This window comes from Emydura macquarii, unplaced genomic scaffold (assembly GCF_026122565.2).
Source record: "Emydura macquarii macquarii isolate MOO-44397 ecotype Brisbane River unplaced genomic scaffold, CSIRO-AGI_Emac_v2 contig_2457, whole genome shotgun sequence".
NCBI classification, from domain to species: domain Eukaryota; kingdom Metazoa; phylum Chordata; order Testudines; family Chelidae; genus Emydura; species Emydura macquarii.
In genome coordinates this window covers 1923084-1947019 of record NW_027132594.1, presented here as the reverse complement: position 1 = coordinate 1947019, position 23936 = coordinate 1923084, and the positions used below count along the sequence as shown (strand labels likewise).

The following is a 23936-nucleotide window of genomic DNA, read 5'->3' as shown; positions in this document are numbered from 1 at the left end:
GAGCTGATAGCTCATTTGGGTGTTTTTCTGTCACAGCATATTTCAGCCCTAGGTAAGCAGGGAAGGGACTTTCCTTTCTTGGCGGATATGTGAGGAATTTATTCATTTCACAAGGGAGAAGTTTTTGTCAAGAGTAATTTCAAGAGTTTACAACAGACACAAATAGATAACAAAAGATGTTATTTAGTAACAGTAGGGGAAACATCCTGGATGTCATATTTGTGATAAAGAACCTGTATCTTGATTCTGCTGGTATGCAGCATCATTTTCTTCACTTTCTAACAACCTTTCTATTGGTCATTTACTCTTTCTTCCTACAAATTACACTATTTGCACTATCAGCAGACTCTATAGAACATGGCTGTGTGCAATTGTATGACAATGCAAGCAGTATATCAGGAGCATATAAGGTAGTGTAAGCCTATGTTTGGAGAATTAATACTCCAGTGGATGTGCTTATGTAGACGGTAAACTCTTCGGGGCTGTCTCTTACTATGTATTTGTACAGTGTTAGCACAGTTGGGCCCAAATCTCAGTTGGAGCCTTTACACATTGCTGTAATAAATTATAAAGAATACATTGCGTTGTTTGAATCTGATGCTTATGGACCTGATCCTGTAAATCTTTTATGAGCAGAACTCCAGTTGGAGTTACTGAGAATTCCATGCATAGAGGATGAGTGACAGCTTTCTTATATTAAACAGCTTCAATTTTCATTACTTTTTTCACTTACTTTGCTATTTCCAGATTGAATTTACTTTAATTTGCTTGAAAGCGCATGGATGTAAAATTGTGCTAAAGAGAGGGACCTATGTAGTGGGATTAGGCTATATTTGTATTGTCAGTGTTCTGGTCAAAACTATAGGAACACCCAAAAAGTCTTCTGGATGAAACTTATGACAAGCATGAGGACAAAGGAGAACTATAGGGCACAAAGTCCTATAGCAGAACATGTGCCATTTTGAAATAACTTTCATGTATTCAGAACTGGTCTTAGTACCATACAAACACTTCAGCTGCACATGGCATTCCTTTGCCTGTGGCAATAGGGGAAAGTTTTTAAAAAATATTAGGAAGAAAATAGAATGATTGAGAGCATCTTTAGCTAATGGGGAGTGAGGGAGAGATGACAGTCTTCATGTGAGGGAAAGGGAGAAATGGATTGAAGAAACATTACCACTCCTAAGTGTTTCTTGCATTTCCTTTACAAGTAGGTATGATAGACATTATCTGAGTCTCTGATGGAATGATTTTTGCCAGTTGTAAATAGAATGAGTGAACGGGGCCAGTGAGAGACATGCCTATTGATTTCATTGGGGATTGGATTGGATCCTTAAAGATGTTCACAAGCAAGGTGAGTAACCAGTTTACGGAAATCACAGAACATGGCCATCAGTGGCCTACAGACAAATTTTGCTATTCAAGAAAGAATAAGAAAATTGTATGCCCCAAGAGGTTCTTGGATGAAGAGTGCAATCAATAAGAGAATCCTTGTGGAACTGTTGCAGTTACTAATCAAGATGGTTTACCTGGAAACAAGGAATTTAGAGATGTAAAAACAGTATGAATGCTCTTTGAAATTCTGCAACTAACCGTACTGAAAACAATAATACTGATTTTTTCAGTAGTTGCCATTAAAAACTTAACCTTTGTCTGCACAGGAACCTGCAATAATATCAGTATCATCCTATAATTAACAAAGGAGATATCAGTGTGTATAGTGAAAAAGAAATGTGTTCCTGAGGCTAGGGCATGGGACTAGGACTCAAGATACCTGAATTCTATTCCCAGCTTTGCCATTTACCTACTGTGTGATTTTAGGCAAGTCACCTCACCTCTTGGGGCCTCAGTTACCTCTCCCACACTTTGTCTATCTTAGCCTTTGTCAGTTTACATTGTAAACTCTTCAGGACAGGGATTGTCTGTCACCCCATGTTATGTATGGGCCCTGATTTCATTGTGTCCTTTTAGTGCTACTATAATACAAATAAAAATAGTTACATTTTTAAACTTGGCCCCTATAGTCCATTTGAGTAGATTCAGCTCAGTGCCCAGATCTGTGTTTATTGTTTCAGTGGAAGTTAAATGGTGCATAGGGCCTTGGTCAAGCACTCAGCACAGGGGTGAATTTTCTCTTTGACTTATTTTTTGATTAGGTATCCTTCAGTTTAGATGCAGCATATACCTGAAGCTGAAAAGGCTCCTGTGTCAGTACACAATGCCAATCCACAAGCAAGAAATTATTTGTGTTAATCTTATGACTATATTGTGTCAATCCACAAAGACAAACCTTACTTCCATCAGTAATTTACCAGCAGGCCCATTGATGGGGGGGCAGGGGTAGAAAAGGGGCAATTACCCAGAGGCCCAGCAATTTAAAAGGGCCTGGGCCTCTTCCATCCGCTGCCCTGCCAACACTCCACCCCAGACCTGCCGCTCACTGCGTCGCTTCTCCCTCTGCCAGGCCTCCCCATCATCACTTGCTGCTTGTCTGTCTTCCTCTGCTCACCCCCTCCCCCCCCCCCGCCGCCACTACTCATCACATCTCTACCCTGCCTACTCAATCCCCCTTGCCTGTTGCTCATCATCTGGAGGAAGGAGGAGTGTGGAAGAGAGAAGGGAGACTGAGAGCCGGGGGGGGGGGGGGAGGTGGACTGTGGATGGGGCCGTGGGCAGAAGAGGTGGGATGGAACTGTTCTGCCTTGAGGTCCAGATTTGCCATCGGTGGACCTGTTTACCAGATTTACCTAACTGCATGCTGCAGTGCTTCAGGAGAACATTTGATTTCAAGGCTAAAGAGAATAAAGAGTAAATTAAGAAGTAGAATGATCCAAAAGAGGTTAAACTCAGTTTAAATCGTGGCAGCTGAAGCAGATGTTACAATAATTGATTTTAATGATGTTAAGCATTCATTTTCTTAGATAAAATTGAGAAGAAAACTGACATGAGGGCTGAAATAAGAGTTGGCACTATGGATATAATGTGAATTGGATTCATGATGTGATGACATAGTTGGGGCATAGTGTCGGATTAAATTCATACATTTCCTTGAGTTGTAAATTTTATTCAGGATGTTTTCATTATATTGTACAAGAGACAAACACTGGATATGATTTTAGTCTCATGGCAGTGTAGATCAGCGGTAACTTCATAAAAAGCAATGGAATCACAACAATAGCAGAATCAGGCCCATATTTCTTCTGAGTAATTAATTATGATCTAAAAAAATGTAGAAGAGATGGAGACAAATAATTTTACTTCATGATCTTAGTTGAGTAAGTAAAATACTGGTCCAGCTCTTCTGATGCAGTGCCAACCACATGGTGTTCTGCCACTGATGGACTATGGCCATACGAGCAGCATAACCAGCTGATGGAGGATCCCACCCAGTGAAGGAAGGCATTCCAATTGCAAATAAGCTAACACAGTAGCTCCTGTTGCCACGCTTTGTGTAACATGGGCCTGATCCAAAGCATATTGGAGTTAAGGGGAATCTTTTCATTGAATTCAATAGGCTTTTGATCAGATCCTATCTGGGCAATTTTGACAAGTGGTATTCTGGGGAATAGTGACCAAATCAAGGGCTTGACACTCTATATCCAGAATTCCCCCTGATTTCAAATGTGACCACTCATTTTTGGTACCTCCATTTTTGGGGCCCAATGCAAATCATTTTGGGTCCTGATTTTCAGAGGTGTCCCCCAGCTGTTTCAACTGAAGTCAACAGTGCTGTGTGGAGGTCAACTCATTGAATGATCAGGACCTAAACTGTTTGCCATTTTCAAAGTGAAAATGTCAATGAAAAGATTACACAACTCTTCCAAAACATCAGCAACATCAACAAAACAGCCAGGACTGGGCAAAATATATTCTAGTTTAAAATATCCTTTAAAGATGTGAATAATTTTCCAATACATTATTAGTGTGTATTCAGTGAATTTGCTTTTAACCCACCTCCCCGATTTATATATTAAAAATTCCACACAATTTCTGTGACAAATCAGTGCTTAAGACTATACCTGCTTCTACTTGACTTTAACCTTTTTGTTTTGCATAATATCTTTTCCTCCAACTCCTTTGATTCAGTTGACAAGTACCATTTGTATATAATCTTGCCAGACCCAAGCAACTTTTCTTGGCCAATTGCTTCCCTTGGCAACTTCCTAACTCTTCAGTGTACCTCAGGGAAATTAGATGCTTGTTAGACACACACAACACCATAAACCACCTGTCCCGCATAAATTGCAATTTTTATGATACTTCATTATGATGTACTGAACTGATGTACTGTAGTCAACTAATGAGATGATCTCTGAGGCCAGTGAATACCACATTGGTATTTGGCTTGTTGTGATGGATATATCATCAGTAAAACAGTTTAGGGAGTTGGATAGTGTTTAAAAGTTTTTTGCACATTTTTAGCATCTCAAATAGAAGCTACCTGTTGGCTTACTTCCTTTGTAAATCAGTTTTGCATGCCACCTCAGAGATCTTTGGCTGATTTAGAGTGTCCATAAAAAAAGTGCTCTGGTAGCCTGTCATAACTCTGGGTTTTTTATCATTCACTTAATCAGCTGCCTTGGTAGTAATAAGTGCTAATTAACCCTTAAGTGCTGACATTTGCCAGATTGTCAGGCAAATTAATTACTTACGAGCATGTGTACCCTATATACAGAATTTGACAGGCCAGCTTCTGTTAGTCTCTAAAATTCTCTAAATTATGCACTTGATGGTCCAAATCCTGCTTTTTCTTACAGCTGTGTAAATCCAGACTTACCCCAGTGAAGCCATTGAAGTTACTCCAGATTTACACTGGTGTAACTGACAACAGCCATTCGTTGCAGTGTGCCTTTGAAGCCTATTGTGTGTGGATTAGACTGTCAGGTTCTGCCACCCTTAGACTGGAGGCAGGAAGATGCAACTTATACACCGCAAAGGGAGGCTAAGAGGAGGGTGATTTACCCTTCATATTCCCTCCACCTCTTTAGGAGATTAAGGTATAACGTGATCAACACCAGCGGAGTTGGACTCCCTTTCATGGAAATGAAGGGGTTAAATGTCTTGTGGCAGGAGATTAACTGCCTGCAGTTGGTATCGATTCTATTTCCTTACTATCCTGTTGTCTAAAAGTCATTGGCCATTGTAGAGATCTACGGCATTGCTGAAAACACAGAAAAATGATTCAGTAAAATGCAGAAAAATTCTTGTAAGACCTCTGAGACTGGAGTCCTCTCCCTCAGTATCAAAAGGGTGCATCCTGTCAGGTGCTCTAACAAGACCCCAAGGCACTTCAGCACCCCACACAATTACTATTCAATTGTTAGAGTATCACATCACACTGAAGATCTTAACCATGCCACGGAAACTTGGGAGTTGTCATAGTAATAATCTGATCCAAACTTTCCAGTAGAAATTTAGCAGCATTATGGCCTAAAGCACTCACAACTGAAACGAAAAGGAATAAAATACACATCTTCCCAGACTCAGTGGTAAAAACTTTTGCAAACAGAGTTCATGCTTTCTTCATTCCAAAAAATCATCACTGAACATAGAATTGCCATCATATAACTGAAACATCCTGGAAGAAGAACTGCCGCCTACCACATGGATCAATGCCCTGGGCAAGCCAGAGAACCATGCTTGGCATTTGGACATTCAGTGAGAGATATTTCTTAGTGGATCTAAAGAAATATTTCCTTAGAGAATAATAAATAGAAATGAGATCTACTTAAATTCTGTGCCCCAGAAATTATCTTACAGTTAAGGCGTTCAACTGCATCAACACAGACCCTGTCAACAGACAGTAAAATCCAGGAAATCAGTAGTTAAACCACCTACATCCATATCAATCTCAACTCATATGCGTCCCCACCCAAACATCATCATATGCAAATACACACAGATTCCGGCACTTCACAAGAGTGTTTTATTTTTCTTCTTTTTAAAATTGTCTCTCTCTGCCTGTAACCCCACTGGTCTAATCTCTCCTGGGCACTTTGTAAGATTAGCAAATCCACATGATGACAATTTTGGTTGGTAAATCTGATCACCATTGAAGCATTCAGCCTCAAAACAAGATAACTGCACTGGAAACGTGCCCCTTTAAGAGAATAGACATTTGGAACTCGTGATGTATGAAACGTGAGAGTTTGCTGAAGAATATGCCCTTTGCAGTAATCACCACCCCAGGGCGTATGGAGGAAACTGTGAAGAAGAGCAAACTACAGTCCCTCCCTGCAAAACATGAGGTCTTGGAAAAGACAGTAATAGTGATGCTAGACCAGAAAGAGCTCTACTATACTCTCTACTCAGAGAAGAGGCTCTCTCTCTTTCTTATATACACGTAGTGACAAAGGCTTGTATAGTTCAGATGGAAATCAATCCTGAGGCTATAGCATAAATCATCTTACATCAGCTTCTGTACCAGATGACTGGAGGATAGCGAATGTGACACCAATGTTTTCAAAAAGGCTCCAGTGGCAATTTTGGCAATTACAGGCCAGTAAATCTAATTTCAGTACCAGGCAGATTTGTTGAAACTATAATAAAAAACCAGAATTATCAGACACATAAATGAAAATGATTTGTTGGGGAAGAGTCAACATGGCTTTTGTAAAGGGAAATTATGTGTCACCAATCTATTAGAATTCTTTCAGGGGGTCAACAAAGATGTGTTCCAGTAGATACGGTATCCTTGGATTTCAAAAACCCTTTGACAAGGTTCCCTCACCAATAGCTCTTAAGCAAACTAAGAAGTCATGGGATGTGGGGAAAGCCAAAAAATATAACTGAGTTAAAAAAAATTAGCCACTGATGGATCTAGCATCCATGAATTTATCTAATAGCCAACATGGTCAGGGATCCAACCCCATGCTGTGGATGCCCCTAAGCCTCTGGTTGTCAAATGCTGGGATTGGATGACAAGGGATTGCTCACTTGATAATTGCCCTGCTCCGTCCATTCCTTCGAAGCAGCTGGCACTGGCCACTGTCAGAAGATAGGATACTGGGCTAGATGGACCATTGGTCTGACCCACTATGGCCATTCTTATGTTCTTAACATCTGATTCCAGAGAGCTTTATAGAAAGTTTAATTGAGGTGTTATTAGAGCAAACAGTGAGTATTTGATGCCAAAGGGAGTTTGGCAGTGTTGGAACAAATTATATTATTTGCTTTGATACTCTACCTTAACCTTGACTTTTCCCAAGTGAGAGGTTGGCCATAACTTCATAAAGCCCTTATGCCTAAAATGGTCTTAGGTAAATAAAATATCCATAAAATATCTTGGAACAGCTTATGGTGAAAAATATTCTCAGATGTTTGCCCCTGTGCCGCGTTTGGTAAAAGATGTGAACTTTGGGTGGCTACTGAGCAAACCAAAATCTACAAAGCCAGACCTGTACCAAATAACACCAAAGAAGCTGATAAAAAAACAAGACAAATTGGTTAGCCAGGGTGGTGGCAGCTGTGGGAATTTTTTTAGAATGGGCAGCACCATCTGCATTTGTGATGCCTGTGAAGCCCTGGTTATATGGAGACTAATATTTAATTCCAAAAACCCAAGAGTCCTGTTTTCGGAGCAACAGACAATTTTGTAAGTTAGATTTGACTCAGGCTTACTAGCAGTTGGAGCTCAAGCAAGAATGTTGAGTATGCCTGGCCAACAATACCCATGAGGAATAGTTCTGGTATAATGTACTTTCAAATGGAGTGACTGGTGTTCTGGCTGCATTTTTAACACATAATTGATTCGCTACTAGTGGGTATAAGTGGATTGTTCTGATATCTGAATGAACTACTCATTTCAGATGCAAATGAGCAATATCTTTGCAATTAGCTTTAGAATAGCTGCTGTTTTCATTAAGCTCCTATATCCCTCAAAGGAGGCTTTAGCAAAACAATCAGGATTTCAGGCAATCCCTCATAGTATAGATACATTTTCAATCATCAAGTTGCTTTCAGACTTTGAGAGTTCGCACAGAGACCTCTGCACTGTACCTGTGGATACAGATTTCTTGAAATCCTAAATAAAATGTACCTAGTTTATATGTAGAGTAATAGGTGGCAGTGAATAGACCATGTCTACACTAGCACTTATGTTGGCAAAACCTTTGTCGCTCAGGGGTCTAAAAAAAACCACATGCCTGAGCAACATACATTTTTCCAGCATAAGCACTTGTGTGCACAGCACTGTGTCGGCAGGAGACACGCTCCTGCCTACCTAGCTACTGCCACTCGTCAAGCTGGTTTTATAATGTTGATGGGAGTACTCTTGCCCATCGGCATAATGCAGCTACATAAGTGCTCTTACAGCGGCACAGCTGTATGGGTACAGCTGTGCCACTGTAAGCTTGTAAGTGTAGACATGGCCTAACTAATTTTTATTTGATGTCTACCAAAGCCAGATACTGCATAGGTGCACGGGAGGGCTGAGGGCAAAATAATCCTTTTCCCCATACTTCGGGATTGAGCATAATTATCCTGTCCTCGGGTAAGTGCAAAGGCTATGGAAGACAAGCCACTGCTAGTATCACTAGTTAGCTCAAGGCTGGTGGAGAGAGAATGAAGGAAGTCAGGGCTACCTCACCAGCCTCACTGGTTGCTCTGGAAGGGATAACGTATAATTAGCATTTAAGCAGTGGGAAAGTGGCTATGCTCATCCAGAACTTTGGCCCTTAGAGTGTATTGTAGGGGGTTTGAATACACCTTTGCCATCTCTAAAAAGGGGCTTTGATGCGTAGCTTTGCAGCAGTCTGTATAATTCAGATCCCAATTCATTTTGTTGCATTGCGTGCGACTTGAGGCAAGGTCTCCATGTGCTAACTGGAGTTGGAAAGTGCACTCTGTAGCTCCCACTAAAGTCAATGGGAGCTGGTAGGTGTCTGGCCCTTGTGAAAATCAGGCCACTTATTTAGATGCCTAAATGGACTTACGCACCCATCTTTGAAACTCTTGGCCCATGAGTTGAAGTCATTTCGGAGACATGGAGAAAGTGAGAGTCTCACCTTCCGATACAGCAATTGGCTTTGGTTAAATGTATTCTAGTGTCTCTAGAGCAGGATGAATTCAGTGTTTTTGGGTGGTCTCTCTCCCCTGCCTCTTAGCAGATGGGGCAGAGGGCTGCCCACATGTTGACAAAAGTGGATGTGTCTTCCTCTTCCTGTTCTAAGATGCTACAACATCTTCTTTTATTATCCTCATTTTCTTTTTCCTCTCAGGATGATATATTTAATGACAAATGAAGGAAAAGCCTGAAGGAAGGTATTAGACTGTGGCAGCAGAGATAAAAACAAATAATTGATTAAGAGGGATTTGCAAGTAAATGTTTGTCTTCCTTTCACCACATACAGCTGCCTGAGCCTGGTCTGCTGCTTGAGATGACTAAGGCATGTAGGAACAGGCATTCTTCCTCTGAGGAATGGCACAAATGGGGTAGGTTAGTTGATTGGAAGCCCGGAGAAGGAAAAACCATGGTTTCTTCATTATGATTTGTGTTTTGGCTTTTTCAGTATTCTCATTGTTAAAAGAGGGATTAGGATGTGTATGTAATGCTATAACGTGATGGTGAATGTCTATAAAGGATATGCCTTTATGTATTTATATGTCATAGTAAGTTAATAGGCCTGGGAAGAAAAGCCTGTTAGCCCTCTAAGAAGCAAAGCAGGCTGGGATTATCGGCTAGTAAGTGCTGAGCAGGACTCTTTTCATCAGTGCAGGACTAGGGTCATTAGGAGAAGGGCCCAGAAAGCTTTTGCACCAAAAGGAGACAGGACAAACACTCAAGGAGCCAAGGACTTGCTTGATTTTGTCTCTTGTTTTTTTATATTAGCTTGGTTTGTGATAGGCATTGGGCTGGCTGTACCATCCCAGTAAACGGCTCTGTACCAAAACGGGACTCTCTTCTCTCTATTACTCATCACCCCCAGAACTCCCAATGCAGATGCTTCTTTTCAGTAAGGATGAAGTTTAACTTTTGAAAGCTGAAGCCTCATGAAGCAGAAGCTCTGCTTTTGTCCATGTAATAGGGTAGTTTTGATTAACGGTATAAGGCTCAAATAATCATTACATCAGGATCTCCTGTACCGGTAAAAGCCCCTAGTGTAGACATGCTGCAGCAACAAAAACTGGGACTTGCACAGCTGTGGTTTAACCCGGTTTGAAACCAGTGTGAACTGCACAGTGCCCATCACAGTTTACACCAGTGTGACACATCTACACTAGGGGTGTGCACAGATGTAGCTATGTGGGTTTGCTATACAAAAAAGAAACCTAAGGTGAGATTCACAAAGATATTGAGGTCCCTAACTCCCACCCCTCATGACACCAGTCACATCCAGGGGGGTATTATAAGTGGTTACCTCACAGCAGGCATTGGGTAGAGCTAAATGTGGGGGCAGATTCTGATCTCTGTTGCACTGATGAAAATCTGAAGTAATTCCATTAGTTCCAAAGAGTTCATTCAAAATTAAACCAGTGTAACGGAGATCAGAATCTGGCCAATAACTGGGGCATGGTATTGTGGCAAACAGCCAGTTTCACCCTAGTGGGTCTCACACCTCTACCCCTTGTAGTGGGCCAGGGAGTCATCACTTACTCCATCTCCCCAGGCTGAACAATCTTTTGTCCTTTCCCCTCAGCATGCCCCCAGGGCCAGAGGAGGTACCTTACTGTGGCTTCCTCCTGCCGGCTGGGGCCAAGGGTTGTCTCCTTCTCTGCCCCTCAGGCTGCAGAGAAGCACCATCACCTAGCCTGGGGCAGAGTTTCTCCTCCAGCTGCTACAAGCCTTCTGGCAGCTTCCTTCTCCTATGCTTTCCCCCCATTTAGGGAAGGCAGGGTTTAAGTACACCTGGACTAGTCCTTCATTGGGTTCAGGTGTGTCTAATTGTCCTGCAATCATTTCTCCTCTGCTTGCAGGAAAAAGGGCTTTTGGCATTATTGGGCTTACATATTGGCCCTGGTATGCCCTTTTGAGGCCCTCTGGCCTGACTTTATCACAGTATCCAAAAGAACTATAATCATTAGAAACTATATCTGCAGTGAAGACTAAATAAAACAAACAGTGATCCCATTAAATCACATGCAGTGGTTGCCTTCAGAATGAGAGGATCTGATTTTTCTGCAGCGCAGCGTGTCTCCAATTCTGCTTGAGTTGGTGGGACCAGCACTCTGAAAATCAGACCCACAGTATTTCGCTTTGGCTACCAAATGAAAAAAAATGATGGTTTTTCTAATTAATAACAGCTCTGCCTGTGAAACAATTATATTAGGATTGCAGCAAACTGATTTTCTCTGCTGTATTAGGATAACGTTGATGGTTAGATTATTACAGACTGGGAGTAATGTGTCTCACAACAAATCTACCAAAACAGTAACGTTTGGAAATCATTCAGAGAGTATACGTGGGATACACAGACATACTGGTGAGAGTCAGAACTTTCTTGCCTAGCTCTGGTAACCTGACCTAGTATCCACCATCACATGATAGGGGCCATTATGCCTTTATGAGAGTGCTGCTCTTTCAGAGAGGATTCTGCTAAGAATCAACATGTGCATCCACCTTGAAACCGCATCATCTGCCCAGATCAAAACGTTTGTTCCGAAGCTTTAGCTTAAAATTTCACAAAGTGAAACTGATGATTTTTAGTGAAATCTAGCAAAGGGACCAGATGTGCAGCACAGTCTTATTCAGTGACACTTTTCAGGAGACTCCTAGGTAGGTCACAGAATGTAGTAAAACACACCTACAAAACAGATTTCTCCTCAGACAACTGGCTGGACTGTCTTCGTTTGAAGTCAATGGTAAAATTCATTGTTGTCAGTGAGGCCAGCAGCAGGTTCGTTATGGTATTTTTACAGTAACATATACACATGCATGTGAGTATGTATCTCATTTGGATAATATTATTATATATATTATTATTGACATATAATTGCTTGTTAAAGAAATATCACTTTGCCTAATATACTCTCTCCAGTCACTAAGGGCTTTTGCATTTAAGCAGCACCAGGATATAAGGAAATGTGCTGCCTTGGTCTGGTCACAGATTCATGAGCTGTATTAATAGAAAGGATTAGTAAATAAGAACAGGTCAGAGCGCTGCAAAGCTCTTTCTTGTCTTTGAGATTTCTCAGTCTCAGTGCACAGCTTCCTAGAATGCAGGGAGCAGAAGTTTAAGAAAGGCACAGACCATTTTCTTTTACTGGGCATTTGGGACTAAACAGAGGGAAAATAGGCCAAGTTCTGAGTCACAGGCTTTGCTTGAAAATGTCTCTCCAGTTTTCTCCACAGGCACCATGGAGGAACAACAACATCACCTTTCTGAACAAAGAGGCTCCTGTCTCGGAACAAGGAGAGACTATTATAGGCTTCTACCTACTGGCTTTAGGTATGTACTATATCTCTGAATGGCTTATGAAATGAACTCCTTTTTTAAGTTTGGCCTAGAGTTCAAAGGGATTCCTATGGTGTTCATCCGAAGAGGAACAAGATGTCATAAACTGCAAATTTTTTCTTTAGAAAGTTCCTTAAAAAAAAAAAAAAAAAAAAAGAAAGAAAGAAAGCAAGCTAGTGTTTTTTTAAAAAATAAAATAAAATAAATGTTAAATACAAACATTTGTATTAGGGGCAAAAGAATATGATATTCTAGTCAAAGCTGTTCCTTTAACTAAGGTTCATTTAAGATGTGGATGAGAACAAAATATCTTGTGCAGAAAACAATGACAGTCACTTTGTCTTCTCAAAATGTCTCACTGGCTTTCAGTTAGTGTTCTAGCTTTCTAGCTTCTGCTAACTGAAGTCTGTACTCAGATCATGCTCAATAAATAGTTCACCTTCTAAAATTAATGAATTTAGTTAAATGAAATAGAATTCTACAATTGAATTTTAAATTTGTTTGTAAAATTATTCCATTTAATGTTTTATGCACATTTAAAGGAAGCTTTCTTGATCAGAGTCTATTAAAGATTCCTGTAAGCACTAAATTATCATTCACTATCAGTAGTAATATGCGTGTAAGTCAAAAAACCCTTGGTATTCATGTTACATTCCAATTCACTTATTATAACCTCTTATTAAAATAGACTGAAAATGGAAGCTCATACTAACTCACTTTGTTCCGAGGAAATGTTTTTGTTTAAGTACTGTATTGTAATTTACAGTAGACTCAGTGCAGGATGATTGGGAATTACAGTATCTGTTGTTCTATAAGCCTACTTTATGAAATTTCAGAGAATGCAGACATACCAGTTGACTAAAAAAAAAAAAATCAAAATATCCATTTATAATTCTGACCTCACATGAAAAAGTATCAAAAGGTGACTTTTCCAGAGAATCATTCACAATCACTTCCTAGCTTATCTATCTATCTATCTATCTAATTGTGTTTGTAAATGAAAATAAATGAAACTACTTATTAAAGATGTTGTGCATAATGAGAATTCCATAGCAATCTAAATAGAAATAATTTCTGAGTACAACCTTTGAGAAACAGGCTTGTAAATTAAATAATCAAGCTAAATAAACTTTTCTTTTTCCAAGCTTATCGTGTACCACTGGTAGCTGCAAACCACCAGGTGATACTTGCCTTTCCTTATGTCTATACAGGACTAACATCTCTACCAACAAAACTAGCAGATATAATGTAGATGGAGTAAAGAATAAGACAGTCCAGAAAAAAAGTTGGGAAAAAATAGCAGCCACTTTATTAGGAAGCATAATAAAAATAATGTGGGCAAGATGAAGTAGAGATGTTCTGATTTATCCCAGACCTATGCGCACAGATGCATACACAGGCATGCAGCAGCAGCAGCCTAGAGAAACAGCACACACAGAGCAAAGCCCAGACAGCACTAGCACACTCAACCATTGAATGAACCACACTAGAACACATTCTCAATAAGGGCTTGACCCTGTGTTTGTTGAAGTCAATGACAAAACACACATTGACTTCAGTGGTTCAAGATCAGATCTTAATTGATTAGCCCTGTTGACAATGGGATACTGTGATTACTTGGTACTTACCAGACTCCTTGCCAGCACTTTGATGCTGCAGGTTTCACTAAAGAAATAAAAATGATTCAGTGAAGAATAAAAAGAGCTTTTTCTTTTCTTTACAAATATTGTCTTTTGGGAAATTTCTAGAGCTGGTTGACACAATAGGACAAATTCATCCTTGATGTTCCTTCCTGGGAATCTGAAGGGTCTAGTATACTCCCAGTGTTGATTTCAGTAGTGAATACATTTTGATTTGTGTTATTGCTAGAAAAGCTAGCAATTTCCCAACCAGACATTGATCCTACTGATCCTGTGGACCACCTCAAAGTCTTCCCAATGACTAGTTAATAGAGCTGATTGAAAGTTTTAATTCAAAATATTTTTGAATGAAAAATGCCTTTTTTGTTAAAACAGATATTTCTGAAGTATATGTCAATTTCTGACTATTTCAGGGGGACGGGGGAGTAAGGGCGGAAAACAAAGCAAAACATTTTGTTTTATTGGCCATAATGGTTTGTTTTATGGTTGCTGAAAACCAAAAATGCTGGTTTTCAGGTTTTGAGCTTTACAGTGAAAACCCAGAAACATGTGAAGAAAAAAATTTGATAAATCTTTTTTTTAATTGTCTGTCACTTTTTATTCTCATGAAAAATGTATTTCCTGACCAGTTCTACTAGCTAAAAATTCATCCATTTGGATATTTAAACATTTTCACATTTACAGTGTACTTCTACTACATATATTACAGGATCAATGAGTTTCTTTATGTTCATTTGAAATTAGCCAGAGGCACAAATTAACACATTAGAGCCAAACATTCCCACGCTTTGGATTCAGATCTCTACTGCATCTAACTTCATGCTTTAAGGCCTAAACTCTACTTGTAACCAAGTTTCTGTATTGCTTTTTGCCCTATTATTTTTTAAAATGTGGTCCTGCTGTGATAACTGACTCCTTAAATATGGCAGCAGAAGGTTCCATGGTTGTTGGCTCTCAATTGCTCCACATCAGATATGCCGTGTTTATAAGTACAGAATTGTCATAATTGCCAGCACTGCAGCTTAACCGGGAGGTCTGAAAGTCAAATTGCTTTCATTCTAGCTCAGGTATAATCACCAGTAAAATTTGTCCAGCTAAGGTGTGTTATAGGTGGTGTTCAAATGCAACCAACGTTCAATTTTGCATTTGGAACTTATTATACATTCTGTTGATGATGTATCAACAAGCAGAAACTCTAGCTCATTTTCCCATAGCTGTACTGACTTTGTTCCGCAATACTAACAGTAGTAATAACTTATTTATGTCAGTAAACTCCAAAAATAGAGCTAATGTATTCAGTCCTGCTGTGTATATATATACAGCAGGACTGTGGTATAAGAATGTACTATTTTTTTACATTGTCACTTTTTGCTCATAAGGGTTTTTCAAGGAGCAAATCTTTCTCTGGACGGAAGAACATTCAGTGTATATGTATTGTACTCAGGTGTGTGGATTTCTCTAGGCAGCCATAAAAGATCTTCTGCATTAGCAAGAATCCAGAGATATTTATACAGAATATCCTGCTAATATGGTGCCTGTGAAAGACAATTGTTGCAGTTCGGCACCTGCTAAAGAAGTTACTATAGTTTCATGGATCCTGAGATTTCTATTAAGTTTATGGTTAGTTATCATTTTTTTTAACCACATACATATTTAAAGGACTTCAGCACTCTAGATACTGTATCTAGGGATTCTTTCTTACTTCCCAGGAGATATCAGAATTAGAGCTGGATGAGTTTTTTTCTACACACAGATTTTTTTTTTAAATGCATTTTTGGTGCTCTGAAACTACTTGCAAATTCACATAGATTTTGACAAATACTTTTGGCTGAGAAAAAACTGGTTTTTTTTCCAAACAAGTCTAAACTTTCGACTTTTGTTGTTTCAAAATGGCATTTCAAATTCAAATGTGGCCATTTTTTAAAAATAAAACAAAACAACAACAACAAAAGGCTGAAAAACTCCCCCAAAAAGACGGAATCAAAATGAAAAATTTGAAAAAAAATTTGTCAACCAAAATGAGAAAAAAAATTTAAAAGCCCCAAAATATTGTTTCAAATGGACCTAAAATGTTTTAGTCAACTTGATATGATTTTTTTCTAGTTTTCCCATTTGATGAAAACTTGTTTAAAAATTGGATTAGGTTCTAAATTAAGTGGATTTTTTTTTAATTTAAATCGGTCCTTGGACTGAAAAGAATCTATTATTCACTCAGCTATAGCCAACATATCCATGAATCTCTACACATTCAAAACAAAATGCAAGACCTTTTTCTTTGATGTGGCCTTCACACAGAAACACCCCTCAGAACAAAACAACTACACAAAAGCCAAACTCCAGAAAAAATTAACAAACAAACCAATTTCTGTGCATTAGAATCAGGATATTGTGATCTTAAACGTGGAAATGTAGGATGAGGAGCAAGTTAGGAGCTTTTCAGATATGGAATCCTTTTTAATGGCAGCTCTGCCATTTCCATCCTGGATAATTTTTAAACAATGTTTTTTAATTTTACCTTTTGTGCGAACCTCTTCCAATATGTTTGTTTGTAAGCTGCCATGTGTAAACCGCCTCCTCCCCCAGCAACAAGGATGACAAAATCCAAATAAAAAGCAATCTACAGAATTGGGAATGAGGACAGCATAATACAAAAAAAATGTTCTGGCTTCCAGAAAGAGCTACTTCCAAACACAAAAACAAAGCCCTTCAATATATAATTGAAAAGATCAGGGCTGTAGCACAGCTCCCTTAAATTGGCTTGGGCATAAATAAATAAAGTTGGTGCATAACCTCATTCCCCAGCATTCTTATAATGTAGCACAAACAGAACCAGTGTGAACAACATGGGAGATTTTCCCTTCCTGTTCTAGTTCCTTGAGTCAATGATTCTTAAAGTCTCTCAATGCACAAGGCTGTAGTCAACCTTAGCAGAAATTTTACCGTAGCTTCTCCTGTAACCTACAGTTTTGCCTCTTTTTTGTCATGAAAAGGCATATTTAATACACAATTCCTGTAGTGCATCAGAGATTGACTTAATTCAATGGCAAATGGCAGGTCATTTGCCTCTGATAACTATAGTGTCATTTTGGCCAGCTGATCCTGACACTTCCCTTGTACTGTCTTTTCCCCAGCAGTTCCAGTTGGTGTGCTGTATGTGTTTTCAGTGCCATATTGGGTTGTAATTTGAACATTCTAAATCTACTCCTACCTTGTTCTTGACAAATAAGGGGATTGCAACAGTGCCAATCTGGGTATTGAGAAGACAAAGGACAGAGCAGGAGCTGTTCTGTTCTGGTCAGGCATGAATACTGCCACTGAAGATGTGATAGCCAGGTGTAAAATCCGCTCCCAAGATCTTGAAATCTAAGAAGTGTGAATATGTTGTTATTTTTCCGATGCCTTTCTTTACAGAGACTTACAATGTTATTTCTTTTCATAAATGCAGTCTCGTGTCTTTTCTAAAAAACCCGCCATCAGTCCCAGTTTTGTTTCCACATTCATTGTGTCTAGAGTCAAAAGGTTGAGGGTGAATTTTTAAAACAATTTATTATTTTTTATTTTTTAATATTTTTTGTTATTAAGCAGCTAGCTTCAGCAATGAGCAATCTGAATTGGGATGTGTGACCAATGTGACAGGATGTTCAAGTTTATTTCAATAACAACACCAACAAAACTCTCCTGCAGCAGACTGTGAGTTAGTTCAGTGAATGAAAGATTGCAGAAACATGACAACATCAAAACACATTGTCATTGCCAGAATAGTGATGCTGACCTCAAGTTCTGAGGAACTTCTGAGAAACGACTAATACTTACATGGCAGCAAAGTAAATTATTTTTTAAATGCTGCCATGTTGATCTAGGCTATTGTAAAATGTTGGCCTTTTTGAAGATTCATAGATTGCAAGGCCAGAAGAGACCATTGTGATCATCTAGTCTGAACTCCTGTATAGCGCAGGCCATAGAACTTCCTCCAGAATAATTCCTAAAGCATATCTCTAAAGCATCCAATCTCAATTTAAAAATTGTGAGTGATGGAGAATCTACCATGACCCTTGGTAAATTGTCCCATTGATTAATTACTCTCACCATTAAAATTTACTCCTTATTTCTAGTCTGAATTTTTCTAGCCTCAACTTCCAGCCATGGGATTGTGTTATACCTTTCGTTGCTAGACTGGAGAGCCCACAATTAAATATTTGTTCCCCAGGTAAATGGTAATCAAGTCACTCCTTAACCTTCTCTTTGTTTAGCGAAATAGGTTGAGCTCTTGGAATCTGTCACTATAAGGCGTCTTTTCTAATTCTTTAATCATTCTCCTGGCTCTTCTCTGATCTCTCCCCAATTTACCAACATCCTTCTTAAATTGTGGATGTCATAAATGGACACAGTATTCCAGCAGTGGTTGCACCAATGCCAAATATAGAGCTAAAATAACCTCTACTTCTACTTGAAAGTCCCCTGTTTATGCATCCCATGATCGCATTAGCTCTTTTGGCCACAGTGTCACACTGGGTGCTTATGGTCAGCTGATTATCCACCATGCCTCCCAAATCTTTTTCAGTCACTGTTTCCCAGGGTAGAGACCCCCATCCTATAAGTATGGCCTACACTGTTTGTTCCTAGATGTGTACATTTACATTTAGCCATATTAAAACACATGTTGTTTGCTTTCACCTAGTTTTCCAAGAAATCCAGATGGCTCTGAATCAGTGACCCGTTGTCTTCATTATTTACCAGTTCCCCAATTTTTTTGTCATCTGAAAACTTTATCAGTGATGATTTTATGTTTTCTTCTAGATCATTGATAAAAAATGTTAAATACCATAGATCCAAGAACTGAACCCATTGAAACACACTTGCTCAAAGATGATTGCCTGTTTACAATTACATTTTGAGATCTATCAGTTAACCAATTTTAATCCATTTAATATGTGCCTTGTTAATTTTATATTATTCTAGTTTTTTAATCAAAATGTTATATAGTACCAAGTCAAACTCTTTATAGAAGTCTATTACATCACCACTACCTTTAACAACCATACCTGAAATCTCATTAAAAAAGGGTATTGTTTAGTTTGACAGGATCTATTTCCCTATGTCCATGTTGATTTACATGAATTATATTACCCTCTAATTCTTTATTAATCAAGTCTCATATCAGCCACTCCTTTATCTTCCCTGGGATCAATGTCAGACTGACAGGCTTATAATTTCCCAGCTCATCTTGTTTATCCTTTTCAAAAATTCGCACAACATCAGCTTTCTTCCAGTCTTCTGGAACTTTCCTTGTACTCCAAAACTTATTGAAAATCAATATTTACGGTCCAGTGAGCTCCTCAGAGAGCTCCTCAGCCAGCTCTCTTAAAACTCCTGGATGCAAGTTATCTGAAACTGCTGATCGAAAAAATGTCTAACTTTAGTAGCTTCTATTCAACATTCTCCTGAGATACTAGTGGAATGAAAGGGTGTTATCATCACTATATGATGAGACTATATCATCTGTGTTTTCCTCAAATATGAAACAAATATTTATTGAACACTTCTGCATTATTATTGATAATTTTCCCATTTCCAATAGGTAATGGACCAATATCATTGTCAGGATTCTATTTATTCCAAATATATTTTTAAAACACCATCTTATTTTCCCTAACTATGCTGGCCATAGATTTCTCCTTGTGTCCCTTTGTTTCCCTTTTCAATATTCAACAATTCCTAACTTCTGATTTATATCGATCACTATCAAATTCCCCTTTACTTGCGCTGTCTCAGCTGGTTTTTGATCTTTTGCAGAACTTTGCCCCTCACTCAAGGACTGCTCTGTTTTTTTAAGTAGCCTCTTGTGAAGCCTCTTGTCAGTGGTCTTTTGAAAGTTGAAATAAATTATGCCAATTGGTTCTCCTTTATCCACTATTTTATTGACATGCCATATGGGAATATCCATAGCAGTTCAAGGACCAGATGTTTCTTTCCAGGCTCTTTCCTCAAATGTGATCTATCCTGATGCATGTGCCATCTGCAAAGCAGTTGGGGGGGGAGGGATTCTCTCCACTGTCACTGATGGTGAAGTCCTTGCTCTTCTTTTTCACTGTATTGCATTTTATCCTTTATTGTGCCATTTTCTAAATTGTTTTGTGAACTCAACTATTTGTATTGGTTTATGTTCCATTATAGTCTGTGACGTTAAAAAGGCACACTGGTGATGATACAGGGTTCAGTGTTGCATGTTTAGTGGTCTGGTAATGTACAGAATTTTAACAGATCCTTTGTAGCAGGAATTTTTTGCTGTTATATGCAAGAACACCAGATGGCGCTTGTTTCTGGAGTGTTTTTATGAAAGTGCCACTGCATGTATTAGAATTTGATGTAATTAGAATAACTTCCCTTCAGTTTGTTGATCAGCACATTAACACATTCAAATTGCAAGCCAATTCACACATCAAGAGCTGGACACAGCAGAGAAAGCTTGTCTGCTTGCTTCTGTAAAATCAACACCCCCCACCTGTGAGTGTGCCATACACAAGGTTGCTCTGTAATTTCACCCACCACGTAGTGTCTGCATTTGTTATAAAGTACCCCCATTACTCTCCCACACACTCTCAACCTCCAGGTCTAAGACTGCTCTATAGTTTCAAATCTGAGAAAAAGTCTGTGTTTCTTCATGGGAACAGAGCTCTTCCTCTCTCTCATTTAATTTATCTTTTAACTGGAAACTTTCCTCATACTCTGTGCTACAGAGGTTGTTCTGTATATTCTCTGCAAATCCTCTCCAGTGCTTTGGCAGACTTTTAGCATAGACTTTTAGATTTTATGAACCACTGTTGAGGAACATCTGTTCTGTAATATTTAAACATTCTCTATCCATTTGTATGCATACTGAGGTATTTAGTTACAAATTAGGGGCCAAATTCTACTCTGTTAAACTTGTGTAAGTCCAAAGTAATTACACTGACCCACTCGGGTCTTCCATGGCCCAATATTCTGGTGAATTCCATGCTGTCTTAGAACATACTTGTTAATTTTACTCTTTATGGGTTGATGGCCCAAGCTGGTTAGCATTTTGTTTCACTTCATCCATTATCTTTTGGATGAGAGTAATGGGAAATCTTTTTTCCGCATAAGCACCATTCCAGTGAACTTGCCCTGACTATAAATTGTTCATGCCATTAGTGAGATTTCATAATTAACACTGCAGAGCTAGACAGCTTTCTACAAGCCTTTAGGAAGATAGTCTGTTCCCTCATGTCCTTAATGTATTGATTCCCCACTTTGGGGGCGATTAGTGAGACTATTCAGGGATATACTATAGCACCCTCTGCCCAAAAATTTCTTCACAGCTCCAGTTAGCATTAAGCCGCCTAATACACAGATGGTTCCCATCTGCAGGCTGAATCTAATGTTGCAGGGTTTGATAAATCCTCCTTTGGAGTCTGATGAGGCAGTCTCTCAAGTTTTTAACCCTTAAGACTTTGTTTCAAATAGCAAGTGTCTGTGCTAGCCAGGTTTCTGAGATGGCAGCCCGTGCTTTACAGAACCTATTTTTAATTTTCCATAAGGTCAATGACATTCCATGTACCTTTGCCTGTGTGCTTGGAACTTGATCCCAAGCTTATTGAAATCTATGGAAAGATTCCTGGTGACTTCATATAGACTTTGGATCAGGCCTTTTGGCCCAGATTTTTAAAACCACTGCGCTGCTTAGTGTTGTAAAGTCTAAGGCCCAGTGTTCAGAGATATTTAGACACCTATCTTCCATTGATTCCAATGAGAAGTAGGTGTCTAAATACATTTGAGAATCTGGGTCTAACTGATTTAGGGCTTATCTACAGTGGGACAATTAGGGAAATTAATCTGAATTAACTAAAGATATGACTTTGAAGTGGATTAGTTAAACCACATTAAACCTCTATGTAAAGACCTTCATTCAGAATTAAAGTAGTCTTAATTTGGTTTAGTTTAATTCACTTCCAAAGTGAATTAAACTAAACCAAATTAAGACCACTTTAATTCTGATTAACAGCATCCACACAAGGATTTAATGCTGTTTAACTAATTGTGATGCGGCCAACCCTGATGACTATAGGAGGGTGCTTCTATTTACAAACCAGGAGGTGGGCTAATGCCCGCCCACCGTTCAAGGCCCCTCCCCCAGCCTAAGGGGAGGAGCCACTAGACCTAGAATGTAACTAATTCCGGGGGACAACAAATGTAAAAACAGGAAAGGCCATGAGGGTCATAGGTATAAACGAAGGGAGCCAGAAGGGGACACCGAGCAGAGAGCCCCGGACAGCGCCCACCGCTCCCGGAAATAGGAGGGTGCTCCTATTTGTAAAACTAGGAAAGGTGGGCGGGCGTGAGCCCGCCCACCGCTCAAGGCCCCTCCCCCAGCCTAAGGGCCTAGGATACAAGCAATTACTTGGGACAACAAATGTAAAAACAGGAAAAGGGCGTGAGGGTCAAAGGTATAAAAGAAGGGAACCGGAAGGGGACACCGAGCAGAGAACCCCGGACAGCGCCCACCGCTCCCGGAAATAGGAGGGTGCTGGAAGGCATATATATCAGCCCCAGGCTTGGCAAATCCCTGTTCCCTGGGTAACACGGCCAGGGTTACTCCAGGTTAATTGGGGCACCTGAAGCCAATTAGGGAGCTGGCCACAGCAGGTAAAAGCCTCTGTTTCAGGCAGGCTGGGGCAGCTAAGATGGAGTTGAGTGGAGGAGCGGAGCAGAGCTGCTACAAGGCATGGAGCCGGTGGAGGGGAGGAGCGAAGCAGAGCTGCTACATGGCTTGGAGCTAGTGTGGGTGTTGCAAGAACACCCAGCCACAGGAGTTAAGAAGGAGCCCGTCCAGGCAAGACCAGGAGACGCCGGCCCCAAAGAGCCTGAAGGAGGACCACAAGCAGGGGGGGCTGCAGACAAGTGACCCAGGAAAGGTAGTAGCCCTTGGACTAAGCTGTTTGAGGCTACTCCTCGCAGGGTCCCTGGGTCATGGCCCGGGGTAGAGGGTGGGACCGCCTCCCCCCACCCCCACTCCCACCCAGCCACACCACCGGCATAGCCAAAGGGAGCGCAGACCCACAGGGCCAAACAGGCCCACCTCGCCACATAATCCACTTCAAATTCACACGTTTAGTTAATTAGAATGAACTTTTCTCCATGTCCCCAGATAGATCAGTCCTTAGATGGTGAGGTCCCATTTTCAAAAATGACTTGGCTTTAAGAAGCCTAAGTCACATTGAAAGTCAGTGGGACATAGGCTCCTCAGTACTCCTAAGTGAAAATGAGTCTTAGCCATTTAGGGCCAGATTTTTAAAGATACTTAGGCACTGGACTCACAGAAGATAGAAACCTAAATACCTTGAAAACTATGGATTTAGGCCTTGCAACACTGCTAGACACCAATCCTAGACATCGCCATACCGTCAATATCAGATGAGGCACATCATTCTATCAAAACAGGAGACAGGACTTTCCAGTTTCTGGGGGTTTGTTCATTTATTTGAGGTTGAAAGAAAGAACACAAGGTCTTAAAAATATTATATTCAAATGGATTAAAATGTGCATGCCTGAATAGTATTCCAATCAGCATTCCTTGTCACAAGGAGATCACACGCTGTTCCATGAGAAGCAACTCAGTCTCACCACCTGAAAAGGGCAGTGTTTCTCTAGAACAGACTGGCAAAGCTGCTGTATGGGCATCTTCATGCAGTTTTACTAGCCATTATCAGGGAGATCTATATGCTATGCCTCTACAGCTATAGTTTTTGGCAGAATGGTTCTAGTCTCTGTATTAGGATTGCTTTGGGAACCCCCATCTATTTAGAGACTTAATTTTTTCTTTACCTGTGTATGGTTGTTCTTCAATTGCTATTCAGTTTTATGACCAGTGTTATTCAGAAAAAGGAAA

The 23936-nt window shown here is 39.8% G+C and overlaps 1 protein-coding gene across 1 annotated transcript in view; it reads left to right on the top strand.

Moving 5' to 3' along the window:
* The first annotated feature begins 12233 nt into the window (after nucleotides 1-12233).
* LOC137162736 (visual pigment-like receptor peropsin) overlaps nucleotides 12234-23936 on the top strand; it is a 61805-nt gene continuing 50102 nt past the window's right edge. Inside the window, exon 1 of the mRNA XM_067562647.1 lies at nucleotides 12234-12386. Coding sequence (XP_067418748.1) covers nucleotides 12266-12386 — 121 coding nt within the window. The 5' untranslated portion in view covers nucleotides 12234-12265. The remainder of the gene's footprint in view (nucleotides 12387-23936) is intronic.